The following is a 15,602-nucleotide window of genomic DNA, read 5'->3' as shown; positions in this document are numbered from 1 at the left end:
TGTAGGCGAGATATTTGCGAAAAACCTGTGAGATTTAATAAATCGTGTAATAATGGTTGTTCTCCAATAACATTTACATGTCTCAATTTCATTTGTTCTTTGATTGGGTCCTGTAAAAAAAACACTGTTAATAAACTTGGTACATGCCACCTTCATTTTTGGTAAGTAAAAAACTTCAAATTTAGTACATCTACAATTTTGAATACGTAATTAACTAGAGGTTTGTTATGTGTAGGTTGACGTCCTTCTAGGAAAACCTGACAATGTCATCCTTACAAGTTATATGAATATGTGGATGTCTCCCTCTGTTGATCTAAAATATGTAATATTTAAAATAAAATTATGTTTATGCTATCCTTCAACTTAATAAAATGTCATACTAATGAGTTGTTATTAAACAAGATCTATGTGCCGATACTGGAAGATAATTTGCATTGATAGTTGATGTTGACCATTTATAAATTGGGCACTTTGGATATGAAGTCTTATCGGCAAAGAAGACATTATGATATTACAAAATTGGTTAGAAATGTTTTATCTCTTCTTATTCAATATTTTATTGTAAGCTATATTTCTTATTGACAAATTATACACAATGCAGGCATCTATTTTGGACATGGTCATTGACCAACTAGAATTTAGGAGACAAATGCTATATTTCCTCAAGTTGTCAACATAGGAAATAAAAAATGGAGAGCGTCAACCCAACCTATGGAATATGTATAAATATTTTTGAAAAAATTATATTATTGTCAACCTTTTATAACATATTTAAATTTATTATAGTCGAAATTCTGCAACATGGGTTATTCAATGGCTAGAAATGGAGGATTCATTCATTGCTCGTATCATTGGGGAGGTACAATTTATTTAACTATGTCAATTAATATTATATTTGCGAACAACAATAAAACTAATTATTGTTTAATAAATGTAGCTTCACGATGAAACTGTGTGGATGAAGACTGCTCTAAAGTTAGTGATGCATGACATGAACAAGATGAAGAAGGAAGTTAGGACCAAAACTACATTGATGTGGTCCAAGTTTTCCTTCATCTGTACAAGACTTCCATTATTTTTTGCATTTTGGTATAGACTCATGTTATGCATTTTGGTATCATTGTTTATTTTTGGAAGCAATGATAAATTGTATTTTGTATGAACTTTGTTATGTATTACACTATGATAATATAAAGTACTTACTTTTTCTATCAAATCTAAAATGTAATCATGTCCATAATGTTAAAATAATAAATGTAAGCACGTTCATAACCAATTCATTTTAAAAATAACATATACTAGAAAAATTACATATATTATCAATGCAAAAGGTAGCATAATTATATGAACTAAGTAGTCACTCTTCGTCATTCTTAAAAAAAATACGACTACAACTACCGACATTTGGACAATGAAGTCTGTTGTGCCCAATTTCTCGACATATGTCACACTGGTTACTACGCTTACCTCTTGAGCTCGTCCCAGCAACTCGTCCTTTAGGATGCACACGAACAGAGTCATTTACTTGATCTTCATTTACGTTAACATCATTTTCCATGGAACTGGAATTTTGTTTCAATCGAAGTCTATTACACTCATTGTAAACTTTTTCCATCATTTCTTTAAAGTCTTCCTCCGCTTTGCAAGCAAGGTTACACAATACTCTGTAACTGTCACTCAAAGCTCCATATCTATTTCTTTGAACTGATTCTTGACTTAGATCACACTGTTCGAAATTTACACAATGAACATCTTTTGCTTTTTTTGTCCATCTCTTAAGAACAAGACAAGATGGCAATTGTGGCATGTCGAGAATTAGTAACACAAATACAGTATGGCTACATGGCATCCCAAAAGATTCCATTCTTCTGCATGAATATTTAATGTCCACATTAGAACCGTCATCATAATGAGAAACATGTCATTTCCGGTTGGGGCTATAATGCTTTCTGACTTTGTAAGTTACATTACTTGGTGTTTTGTGGGTAGAAATTATCTTCATTTTTGCAGTTTCCAATAACACTTCGCGAACTTCTTTAAACATCGCTCTAGTATATATCGTACTAGCATGCCCCTCAAACTTATGATAAGGAGTTTGTAACAACTCATCACCATATGAAGATTTAAAATCTTCAACAACCTCATTGTTGCGCATGTGACTTACACATCTTTGAAAATGATGCAAAAACTCAATCACATTATATCCAGACTCTATATACCTTCCCATTTGTGAATGTAAGCCCTTGCATCGTGACGTGGTGTGCAAACCAGCATAAAACTTTCCCTGAATGTAAGACTTGGCCCACATACTCCTGCAATCATAAGTCTGAGCGGCCCAAGCATTGTTTTGAAGTCCATGTTTGATGATAACTTCATCCCACATCATCTGAAAATCTTCAACCTCAACATCATCATACATCAGTTTCTAAAAATCCTTATGAAAGTTCTTTTTCTTTATATATTTTCTAGCATTGTTACATATATGTCAAGCACATAAGCTATGATGAGCTTCGGAAAAAACTCTTTGGATTGCGTTCTGCATTGCCAAGTCCCTATCAGTGATAACACACTTTGGCTGTTTTTCATTCACTTCCTCTAGAAATTTCTCAAGAATCCAGACATATGTTTCCTCTATCTCATTTGACACTACAACTGCATCAAATATTGTTATTTGCTTGTGATGATTGAGACCATAAAATACAACAATTGGAAATTTATATTTGTTTCGCCCGTAAGTTGCATCGAATGTAAGAACATCTCCAAAAATTGAATAGTCGAAAATGCTACATCCATCATCCCATAACAATTGTTGCAACTTACCTTCTTCATCCACCGTATGCCTCCAATACATTGAAGAACTTGATTTCGATAGCTCCTTCAGGTATTGTAAGGTTGCTTCTGCGTCACCATTTCATATCCTTCTTTGCTTCTGGATTTGATTGTACATGTCTTTCTTCGAAAACCCAATGTAGCAATAACCACCACATTGATCAGCAAATGAAGCAAATATTTTTCCCATTCCAATGCCAACCTCTCTCATGGTATTCATTTGAGCGACATTTGTCTCTGTCATTCTTCTGTTTGAGGCTATCATTCCACCATAATGCTCACCAAGGAGTTCATGGCTATGTTCATCAGAAAAATAACTAACATACCAACCTCCATTTTCCTCATCAACGTGGATCTTCATTCTTTCTAAACAACCACATCTTGTTTCTTTTCTGGGCACCCTCTTCCGAACTACGTCATCTTTTTTCTCTCGAAATCCTTCTCTATCACAAAAAAAAGATTGTCATAATATTTCACCATCTTTGTCCCGACGTGTATGATATATTCTAATACCGAATCTTTTCTTCATACCATATTTCTTATAAAATTCATATGCAATATCATTGTTTAAAAACATTAACTTCTTCACTTCATCTTCATTTAACAATCCAAAATCAATTTCTTCAAAACCTAAATCTTCGGTTTCATTCATATTTTCAGCATCACTATCATCAAATTCTTCACCAGGCTAAAATCACAAAAATAAATCATACATATGTCAAATATAAAAAATATAAAAACGAATAAAAAATTATTCTAAAAATAATACCTCGTCACAATAGTTTTCATCCGAATTAATTTCTTCTTCCATCTAGTAACATAGATAAAGAACAAAAAAACAAATCAATATAAACATAATAAAAAATTATATTACAATATAATAAACCAAAAAAACATGCTAAATAGAAACAATAAAGTTGACCTAAACAAAGAAGAATTTTTTTAACACTAACCTTAACAATGCAATTTCACCAATATAAATTGCTTCCTCATAGATTGTGTTTAAACTCTTCTATACTTTCGAAAAATGGAGTTTTCGGGGTAAAGATAAGTACCGAGGTCGATTTCACCCAAAATTACTAAGCCGATACCGACTTCTCTACTAAAGTCGTCTACGGGTAAGACGACAACAGTAAGTGTACTTTGCCCAAGACGACTTCCCCATTGAAGTCGTCTTCGCCAAGGCCGATGACAGGCCATGCAAAAGTTAAGTATAACCAACCCGACTTTTGTACTAAAGTCTCACTCCATTAAGCCGGCTTCTTAACGGTGACCAGTAGGTAGTTGGTAAAATATTTTTTTCATCCAACGGCTCTCAACTAGTTCGCTTCCAAGCGAACTCATCTATAGTTCACATATTATTTCTCGCCAATAAATATACTATTAGAAATTCGTAATTTCTAATTAAGGTGAGCATCATATATTTAATACAATTACATCGGCTATTTATTGTGGGTTACAAAACAAGTGATCTAATTACTAAAAACCTGTAAGACTTCTGAAACTCATAACAGATATGGACTTAATGATTGGATACCTAAATGGTTGGCCTATAAGGGATAATAGGAACCCTATAAGTTAACGCATAAGGAACAATTATGGTCCCAACACACCAAATCGCAAATAGTTTTCACCTCTCCCCATCAGAGAGAAAACGAAGGTCCCAAAAGGAATTAAGGATTTGGTTGAGGAAGACCATCATACCAAAACTCTCTCAAAAGGTATATCAAAGGAGTAGATTAGAGAACATAGATTCAGGGATTCAGATATGACTTTGTATCTTTGTTTTATATTATGTGTGAGAATCATGAGATCCAAGATCCTATGATTGGTATTGCACCAATCATCAGGAAATATCTAACAAGTGGTATCAGAGCTTTAGGTTCTGAATTTTATGATTCTCCATTAAAGATGTTTTCTCCCAATTTTTTATGAACCGTAATTCTTTAAATTTGGGAATTTTTATGCTTCTGCTATTGGTTATGAAAATTGGGTATTTAGGAATATTGAGGATAACTTTTATTTGCTTCAGCTGATATGAATTATGAGTAATTTGTATTATGAGTCATTGCAACATGTGTTGAAGTATATATTCTGATATGTGCATGAACATTACATTAAATTTATATTATATGTAAGCAATATGTATTTCTTATACATTCAGGTATTATGCAATCTGAATATATGCATATATATATATATATATATATATATATATATATATATATATATATATATATATATATATATATATATATATATATATATATATATATATTCACCTTGTTTTAAGACACATAAATAAGGATTGAAGTTAAGTTATATATATATTACATTTAAGTTTAATACTTGTAATTAAATATATATTGTGTATATATTATATTTTGGAAGTGTGTATGTGTGTATATATATATATATATATGCGTATGAAACAATTGACCAAATATATATAAAAGATATGATCTTGATGTTTTAAAGTTGAGCATGATCATATTCGATTTGGAATTTTTTGATAATGATTTGCATATATATTTTTATGTGTTTAACTATTACTTTATTATGTATTTGATTAAGATTGCATCCATTTTTATGTGCTGATATATATGTAATATATTCTTTTTTTATTTGGAATTATATTGTGGGATTAGATTTGTTAATCATAAAAGATATCAAATCTGAAGGTTTTAATTCCAAGATTATATCTTTTATATAATGGACCCATATTGTTTACTTTTTGTCTAGTAATTATTTTTAAATTAATTGATGCAATATGTTGCCAAAGTAACCTCTATTATGGAAATTGATTAAAATGATACAGATGAGTATGAGATATTTTATGTGAATTGTGTTCGGCCCAAAAGAAGTATGAGGTAATAATAACATACTTGTGATGATAAATATGTAATAAATATAAAGTTTTTTTTTTCATGTGAATAATAGTCGATCCAAAGAAAGGCTATTGTTTGTCAAAACTAATTGTTAATATTGAATCATTACATTGACAGTACCACTTACAAATTAATTTCTCTGTCCAAAGACTAGAAATTGATGTTGTACTAGGTATCTTGTGATAAGTCTATTATGTGAATATGTCTTGTTTTATGTATATTACCTGACTTGTTTGTTTAAATAATTGCAACACTTATGGTTTGTTACATTGTTTGGTGCTTGATTGCATTATTAAGTGGTTGCTATTATTGAAACATTGCTTCTATTTGGGTAGCTTGCCTTGTCATGTTTAATCATATATAAAATGGTAATATATTTTTTTATGGAAAATTCAAAAGGACTATCACTTGAATTCGAAATGCAGTCCTTATGATGAGAATGATGCAATGCTATCAATAGGCTATAATGAATATACATATTTATATGTGAATATAAATAATATATGTTTTGGATTAAGCTTATATTTAATCAAAGTCAACTAAATGGTTTTTCTTTTGGAAAATAAAATTGTTTGTCATTTTAAGTGAACCTATTAAATATGAAGTCGCCAAGGTGACATCTTTTCTGTGAATTGTTCATAATAAATGTCAAATACTAGTGTGTATATGTATCCATGCTGGTATTAATCGACCCAAAGAAAGATTATTATTTGGTCGGATAATATACACACATGTGATGGTAAACATGTGATTATTATAAAGTTGCATATGTAAATGACAAATCAGTCCAAAGAAGGGTTTATTATTTGACATGCATTATGATCCATGTTTGACCACAAACAAGAGTATTATTAGTGATTGATATGAAATATCAAGCCAATTGTATGTTTGGATTTTATGCGGATAGTGATCGGCCCAATGGAAAATTACTATTTGACCCAAATTACAAACATACTTGTAACAATAAATATGTGATAATCATATAGATTTCCATGTGAATAGTAAGTCGGTCCAAAGAAATGTTTATTGTTTGACAAGACTGATTATCAATATTTGATTATTACATTAACTGTACCAATTTCAAGTTAATATTTTTGTCCAAAGACTGAATATTAATATTGTGCTAGGTAACTCGTGATGTGCCCCATTATCATTTGAATTTAAGTATTAAAGTTGAATGTGAGTTTAATTGAAAGAGTGATTGCAATTTGTTTTGTTCTTTTACTAGTGTTGCAAATATTTCTGCTCAAATTAAGAACATCCCATTGTTGAATGGGACAAACTTTAAGGTCTGGAAGGAAGCTGTAGAAATTATTCTCGGCTATATAGATTTGGATTTGTCACTTTGTGTGGAGAAATTCATTTCTACTACGGAAAACCTCGATGAGGCTAAAATTGAGAAATAGTAACGCTTTAACCGAATGTGCCTGATGATCATGAGACGCTCTTTTCCATATGTGTTTCGGGGCTCTATATCTGAGGGTGAAAGTGCAAGAAAGTTCCTTGAAAAAAAAGAACAATTCTTCGCCAGAAATGAAAAGGCGGAAACGAGTAGCCTTTTGGTTAAACTCATCTCCATGAAGTAAAAAGGCAAAGGGAACATAAGGGAGTACATTAAGGAGATGTCTAATCTCACATCAAAACTCAAGTCATTTAAGTTCGAGCTTGGTGATGACTTGCTCATGCATTTGGTTTTGATCTCGCTTCTTGCACACTTTGGGCAATTGAAAGTGAGTTATAACACTCAGATGGACTATGTGCAAGAGGAAGAGAGACTGCAAAGAGATAAGGTTGGAAGTGTTCACTTAGCTATGACCTCTCAGAATAAGATAAGAAAGAACAATAAGGATGCTGTGAAAGGGCTATTTATGTTTTTTTCCTCATAAAATGTGGAATTGTTCTACAATACACTATGTTAGGCAAACCTAGTATGAAGGGTGTTGTTGAGCGATTAAACCGAACTCTTAAGGATATGGTGAGAAATATGATTAGTCATTCTTCCTTGCCAGGTAAAGTAAATAGGGTGCCAAGTAATAGGGTTCCAAGTAAAGTAGGGTGCCAAGTAAAGTAGTTAACAAAACCTCATATGAGTTTTGAACTAATAAAAGACCAAGCTTGAAACACTTGCACATTTGGGGTTGTCCAGCTGAGGCGCAACCTTATAGACTGCATGAAAGAAAACTAGACTCTAGAATTGTTAGCTGTTATTTTGTTGGCTATGTTGAACGCTCTCGGGGCTATAAATTTTATGATCCCACTTCAAGACTCGTTTTTGAGACGAGAAATGCAAGATTTATTGAGGAAGTTGATTTTGGGAAGGAAGAGAACATAAGGAATGTTGTCTTTGAGGAAGAACTTGTCACTGATAGTGAACAAGTTCTTGTACCTATTACCATTCAAGGAATAAATTCGATTATAGAGGATAATGTTCAGAATATTGTCCCTAACAATATTTCAGAACAAGACAACAATGAGGTTCTCCCTCAAGTACCTATAAAACAAATTCAACAACCTCAAGAAGTAGAAGTTTCATTAAGGAGATCCACTAGAGTGAGGAGATGTGCAATTCCTAATGATCATATTGTCTTTCTTCAAGAATATGAGGATGGCATCAGGTTAATAGAAGATTATCCATTGAACTTCTGTCAAGCCATGAAAAGTTCTAACTCTCAAAAGTGGATTGATGCAATAAAGGATGAAATGAAGTCTATGCATGATAATAACGTTTTGGATCTTGTCGAATTACCTAAAGGTGCGAAACCTAGTGGTTGCAAATGGATATTTAAAACCAAGAGGGATTCGAAGGGTAATATTGACAGATATAAAACTCGTCTAGTAGCTAAAGGCTTCACTCAAAAAGAAGGCATCGATTATAAAGAAACCTTTTCTCCAGTATCTTCGAAGGATTCTTTTAGAATAATATTGGCACTAGTTGCTCAGTTTGATTTAGAGCTACATCAGATGGATGTTAAGACTGTGTTGGTGACATTAAGGAAACGATCTATATGGTGCAACCAGAAAACTTTGTGTTAATTGACTCAAAGTCTTTGGTATGCAAATTAAAGAAATTCATCTATGGGCTTAAACAAGCTTCTCGTCAATGGAATCACAAATTTCATCAAGTTATTACCTCGTATGATTTTGAGGCAAATAAAGTTGAAGATTGTGGATACCATAAGTTCAGTGGGAGTAAATTTATCTTCATGGTATTATATGTTGATGGCATACTTCTTGCTAGCAGTGATATGAGACTACTGCATAAGTCCAAGAGATTTCTAATTAAGAATTTCGAAATAAAAGATCTTGGGGAAGCTTCTTTTGTATTAGGTATTCAAATACTAAAAAATCATTCTCAAGGTATCATAAGGTTATCACAAGAAAGCTATATAGATAAATTCCTAGATAGATTTGACATGAAAGAAAGTAAACCAAAGGATACCCCTATTGCTAAGGGAGACAATTTTAGTCTCGAACAATGCCCCAAAAATGACCTTGAAAGATAGGAGATGCAAAAGATTCCTTATGCATCTACAGTAGGAAGTCTAATGTATGCTCAAGTTTGCACACGTCCCGACATAACATTTGTTGTAGGAGTTTTTGGAAAGATATTTGTCTAATCCTGTAATGTATCACTAGAAGGAAGTCAAATGTGTTATGTGTTATGTGTTACTTAAAGAGAACAAAGGAGTAAATGTTCACTTATCGGATGTCTAAGAATTTAGAGATCATTGGGTACTCTGACTCCGATTTTTGGGTGTCTAGATAACAGACACTCCATATCTGGATATATGTTTATCTTGGCTTTTTCTTTACCAGAACACAAAGGTACGAACAATGGTTGATCAGTTGTTGAGGAAGGAGAAGAGGATAGTCGTCAAAGTAGCAAGATGAGGGAGGAGAGATGGACCCGCCGGTGGAGGTACCTGAAAAGGTTCTCCGACGATCAAGTCAGTGTATGAACTAAGTGAATGGGAATATGAGAATAATTAAGATAGATAATAGTAGAGTGAGTAAATGTTAAAGAGTAAAGAGGTTCAGATACTTCCTGTTGGTAGATATCCCTATTTATAGAAGGGAGAGTTGACTTTGGGCTCTTGGTAGGTGGTGCGACGCGTGGCCGACCAAAGGTATTGTCGGGGGTTGCTTTTCCCGTGTCAGGCGGTCTGCCAGGACCGTACACTGTGCCACTCTTGTCTTTTAGCCTGTGGTTGGTTTGGTAGCCGTTCTGCAGCCTGTCTACCGTGCTGACAGGTGGGTTGGTGAGGTACTAAAGGCACGCTGTCTCCTAGGTCAACTCTGGTGGTCCCAACACGCGGGCCCCACCTCGGCGACCAAGTATGTGACTCTTCGGTTCGTCGGGTAGGAACAGTTGCCCCCAGTCTGCCAGGATGTTGGGCGAGCATGTTGGGAGACTCTACCTCTTTTAGGGCGGTCTGATCGTATGAGATTTGGCGACCTGAGATTGAAAGGGCGTTGATGGAGCTGGCTGGGGCGCCGGGCGAGGACTGTTAGAAACGCTCCCTGACCCGGTGATTGTCTAACTGGGCGTATGGATCTATCTTGGGCAGCTAGGTGCTTCTTGAGATTTTGTGACGTGTCTCCTTGGTTCCCCGCACCACGTGGTTGGTATTAATGACCTTGGATAATGTATCAGCTGGAGTGAGACGTTTCATCATTACCTATTATGACCCTTAATGTCCGCCGAACTTTGTCGTGTCATGGGAGTGACCTCTGGTCATTCAACTGCCAACACGTGGCACGACCTTTGGTTTCCGCCGAATTTTCCTTGTTTTTCGGGTGTCCATTTGATTGCACTTGAGTGTTTTTCTACGGCCCTGATGAGGATATGGATGGGCCTGGTCATTTGGCGCATGGTCCAGGTTCCTCTATAAATAGAGGGTCTTGTGACCTTTTCTCTTTTACGTATTTTCAAAAACCCCTGGATTCTTTCCGCGAATTCTTACTTCCAGCGTGATCTTCTTCTGGATTCTTCCTATTTTCAACTTCTTCAAAAACCCAGGTAACACTCGTTTCTCATGGTTTTCATTTGTGATTACGAGTCTGATTCCGACGTGGAGATCCTTCCTGGACCTCCACCGTGTTTCCAAAAATCGTCGCCATCGTCTTACGCATTGGTGGAGGTTCTTGAACCGCTGAGCGTCGTCCCTTCTCCTTCTAGAGGTGGAGGTGCAGGGTTTCACTGGAGGGGCGCCGACGATTATTTAGCCTCACTGCGTGCTAAGTATGGGTTCAATCTGAGTGACAATTCTGAGTCTGAGTCTGGGTCTAAGTCTGATGACTCTTGTGATGGCAGGTTCATGACGATGAGGACATATAAGGCAAAGGCTCCTCAACTATCCGTTCCGGCGGAGCTGGCTGGGGAGGACTCCCGCTATTGGTGGGTGGACAGAGAGGTGTTCGGGACTCCCAACACGTTCCCCTGTGGGACTCCCCTCAACATACCTGTGGCGAAAGAAACTTTTCATGGTTTCGAGGCCAGCGCCCCTAGGTGAGGGGAGAGGGTCTGCTATGACTTTGCCGAGGAGAAAAAAGACAAATACACCTTCTTTCTGTACGAGGCGTACATCCGGCGCTTGGGGCTTCGTCTCCCCCTGGTGGATTGGGATATGCAAATTTTGGTGCATCTGCAGATTGCACCGACCCAACTGACCCCAAACTCGTGGGGATTCATTCGGGCGTTCGAGATAATGTGCCAGGCGGCGTGCATCCCTTGCACTCTAAAGTTGTTCTTTTGGATGTTCCGGGTCGGCCACCGCACCAATTCCGACGAAGACAAGGAAGGGCGCCATGGGTGGACGAGTCTGCAATCTCGGCCAAAACGGGGGCTATTCACGCCGTTCTCTTCAAATGAGAAAAAGTGGAAGGGTGGATACTTCAATGTAAACGTCAGGCGGGCGTGGAATGACTGGTGCCTCAGCAAATCCGGCGAGCCGCGATTCCCCTTTGCCTGTAAGGGGGACATCCATCAACGCCCTTCCAAGAGCTTTTTAGTGGAGACCGAAGACTTATCTCCGGAAGAGGCGAAAGCTGCCCAACTTATAACTTACTGGATCGATGAGGGGGGAATTCTTCCTTGCTCGGCGATCCGTCACGGGAGCGGGGCTTTAGTGGACTTTGTTGGTGGGTGGGCCGGATTTGGACTTCTTTTACTGCTTTGTCTTTATGTATCTGTTTATCCTGTTACTAACGTTTTTCTTCCTCTTTGTGCAGTTGAACTAAAAGCCAAAATGAGTGAGAAGCTGAGGAAGAACCTACTTCTGAAAAGGACCGCCGCCCTAGTTAAGAACCTACTTCTGAAAAGCGACAGAGAACGTCATCCCTTGTTCCCTGTCCTACTGAGGGGTCCCCCAGTCAGACAATTGTGCCGCCTTCTTCATAGAGTGGGGGGCAACCTAAGAATTTGATGGATCAAGAGTTGGTCCAAAGGGCTTCTGAGACGCCCCCTGCTGTGCCTACTGAAACTGTCCTTCCTGCTGATCCTACTGGAAACCCCCCGCCCGCATCGATTGGGGAAGAAGCCGATACATTGGCGCTCCCTTCCTCTGGGCAGACAGTTGGAGAGGATGTTGGTCGTTCCTCTGAGCCAAGCAGGAAGAAAGGTTCTAGGGGGAGTCAGGACCGTATTTCTCCTGTTAGTGTCCCCAGGGCGATTGAGCAGGCGCTCCTCAATGCCCATGCCAAGGAGACCTTCGACAAGTTACCCCTGTCCGTCCTGCTGCAGAACGCGAAGGGAAGTGTTGTCCTTTATGCTTCCATCCAGAAGTATTTTGAGACGGATGGGGTCCTGGAGTCGCGCCTGGCAAATGACGCGATGGCGAAGCTCCGAACTACTCATGAGGCGGAGAAGCAGAAGATGGTTGATCTTCATTCCGTCTAGAAGGCGGAGCTGGTTAGGCTGGGCGAGGCCGCCAAGGCCCAGGTGGCGGATCTATCCACTCGCGTGGGGTTCCTGGAAAGTGATAAGTTGAAACTCACCGCCCAGGTGATGGAATCCGAAGGGGCGGTCCGTGCCAAAGATGAAGCACTTTGTCGGTGAAAAGAGGAGGCTATAGCTTGGAAAGCCCGTGCTGATGCTGCCGAGCGAGAAAAGGCCGTACTTCTGGGGCAGGTGCAAGCATTAGGGTAGGAGAAGGCGTCTTTGGAGACTCGGGTACGGGCATTGGAGGAGGGGCAGGCGGCCGCTGAGGCTGAAAAAGAGCAGCTGGAGAAAGCTGTGGGTGAAGCCGCTGTGGGTGAAGCCGTTGTGGATGCTTGGGAGAGTACCCAGTCCCAACTAGCTCTAGCTTTTCCAGACAAAGATTAGTCTTGGATGCAATTGGGGGCCTATGTGGAAGATGGGCGCTTGTTAGTGGGGGATGACAATGGTGAGCCAATCTTGATGTCTTTTCCTGGCCAGGGTGGGGGAACTTTGTAATTTTTGTTTTTAAGTACCTTGTAATTTTGCTCCCTTTTAACGAATGAACAATCACCTTGTAACTTGTTTCTCTTTAATGAAAAATCTTTCCACTAATCTTCTCTATTAAATTCTATATGCAACTCTGTATAACCACTAGACGATGTGTTTGTGAACAATTTGAATGCGATGGATTTAGTTCTGAATTTGAACGCCTTCAGCCAGACAAACGTAAGTGCAAAACGGTCCCTTGGTGATTATAGAAAATCAGTAAGTGAAATGGCGCCGGGTATATGGGGCGAAGACCAGACCCTTGAGTGAAGGTAAGAAACCATTATGAGTTTGCGCCAAGCAAGGGGGGCAAAGACCGGCCCCTTGGGTGAGTGAAAAACCATTATGGGTTTGCACCAGGCAAGGGGGGCGAAGACCGGCCCCTTGGGTGAAAGTAAAAAACCATTGAGTTATCACCAGGCAAGGGGGCGAAGACCGACCCCTTGGGTGAAAGTAAAAAACCGTTGTGAGGTGGCACGAGGCAAGGGGGGCGAAGACCGGCCCCTTGGGTGATTGTAAAAAACCAAGGCTGGGAAATGATTCATCAAAACAATTGCAGAGTATAATATCTCAATCACATAAAAGTGGAAAAGATTACAAAAGAACGACCAACCGCGCATGGGGTTGTCGGTTATGCATAAAATATCCGGAGGTTGGCGGCGTTCCAAGTTCTGGGGATGTATTTTCCTGCCAAATCCTAAAGCTTGTTTGCTCCTTTGCCGATCTTGCTGATTACGCGGTAAGGTCCTTCCCAATTAGGTCCTAGTTTGCCTTTCACCCATCATATGTCTGCTCTCCTTAATACCAGAGTTACTTCGGGAAATTGGCGGGGAATGACTGAAGAGTTGAATTTCGCCGTGGTTTTCTTTTTGATGTTTTCTTCTCTGAGACGGGCCATTTCTCAAATTTCTTCCACTTCATCGAGGTTGTTTCTGAGGAGAGATTGGTTATCGCCCTCGTTGAATTGAATTGCTCGCCAGGTAGGTTCTCCTATCTCGACCGAGATTATGGCCTCTGCGCCGTATGTTAAGTTGAATGGTGACTCGCCGGTCGTAGAGTGGGGAGTGGTTCGATATGCCCACAGTACGTGATGGAGTTGATCTGGCCAATTTGCCTTTGACTCGTCTAGCCTTTTCTTTATCCCTTTTAGGATGACCTTGTTTGCTGCTTCGGCATGCCCGTTAGTCTGTGGATGCTCTACTGAAGTGAAGTGTTGTTTGATGCGGAGACCTGATAACAATTCTTGGAATCTTCGATCGGAAAACTGGGTGCCGTTATTTGTTACTATGGCGGACGGGATGCTGAAACGAGTGATTATGCTTCACCAAGTGAACTTCTGGATATTTGCTGAAGTGATGGTAGTCAATGCTTTTGCTTCTATCCATTTGGTGAAGTAATAATCTATGGTGACTATCAAAAATTTCAGCTGCCCCGCTGCTTGAGGGAAAGGTCCCATAATGTCCATACCTCACCTACAGAAAGGCCAAGGCGCTTGTGTTGTGGTTAATTCTTCTGATGGGGCTTTGTGGAAATCGGCGAAAAGTTGGCAACGAGTGCATTTTTTCGAGTGAGGTCTACTGCGTCCTTTTCCATCGTGGGCCAGTAGTACCCAGCACGTAACACCTTCTTAGCAAGCGAGGCAGCGCCCAAATGATGCCCACAACTTCCCTCGTGAACTTCCTTGAGGACGTAATCCGCCCGATCTGGACCAAGGCATTTGAGCAAGGGGGTGGTGAATCCTCGTCGATACAGTGTTCCCCGGATCAGGGTGTACCAAGAGGAACACCTGAGGAACCGTTGCTTTTCCTTCATGCCAGGAGGTATGGTGCCATGGAGGATGTATCGGATGAAAGGGCCCATCCAGTTGTCTGGGATCTCCACTCGTTCCACCGTCATGACACTTGGGTGGTAGACTGTTCCCTGGACGACGGACCGAATGTTCCCGAGGCATTTGGTACTGGCGAGTTTGGACAAGATATCTGCTCGGGCGTTGCTTTCACGGGGCACATGCTGAATGGTCGATCTCTTTCACTTTGAGAAGATATTTCCCGAGGAGGGTGTCCTTGGTTTGATATGCACCTGTAATTTTAGACACATCTAATTGAGAATCGCGGCAAATTAATACCTTATGGGCGCCCACTTCTTTTGCTAGCTGTAGTCCGGCGATGCAAGCCTCATATTCTGCCTGATTGTTCGATGTTGGAAATGTGAAAGTGAGGGAATGTTCAATGGTTACTCCTTGCTCATCTTCCAGCAGAATTCCAGCCCCGCTGCCTCTCGGGTTAGAAGATCCATCGACGAAGATAGTCCACACCTGTTCCGGATCGCCCTTTGGTGCGGCCAGCTCGGCCACGAAGTCAGATAAGACTTGGCTCTTGATGGTCGTGCAAGGTTCGAAGCGGATGTCAAATTGATAGAGC

The 15,602-nt window shown here is 39.2% G+C and overlaps 1 protein-coding gene across 1 annotated transcript; it reads right to left on the bottom strand.

The window, feature by feature from the left end:
• Positions 1-14,083: 14,083 nt before the first annotated feature.
• On the bottom strand, positions 14,084-15,078 carry LOC109337374. The gene is made up of 2 exons (XM_019574339.1): positions 14,792-15,078; positions 14,084-14,483 (listed from the first exon to the last, which is right to left on the bottom strand). The coding sequence occupies exons 1-2, from the start codon at positions 15,076-15,078 to the stop codon at positions 14,084-14,086; spliced, it is 687 nt and encodes a 228-aa protein (XP_019429884.1).
• Between the last annotated feature and the right edge of the window lie 524 nt (positions 15,079-15,602).

The sequence above is a fragment of the Lupinus angustifolius genome, unplaced genomic scaffold (genome assembly GCF_001865875.1).
Source record: "Lupinus angustifolius cultivar Tanjil unplaced genomic scaffold, LupAngTanjil_v1.0 Scaffold_5_171, whole genome shotgun sequence".
In the NCBI taxonomy this organism is placed as follows: Eukaryota; Viridiplantae; Streptophyta; class Magnoliopsida; order Fabales; family Fabaceae; genus Lupinus; species Lupinus angustifolius.
The sequence above is the reverse complement of the archived record's forward strand: the minus strand, read 5'-3'. Positions and strand labels throughout refer to the sequence as shown.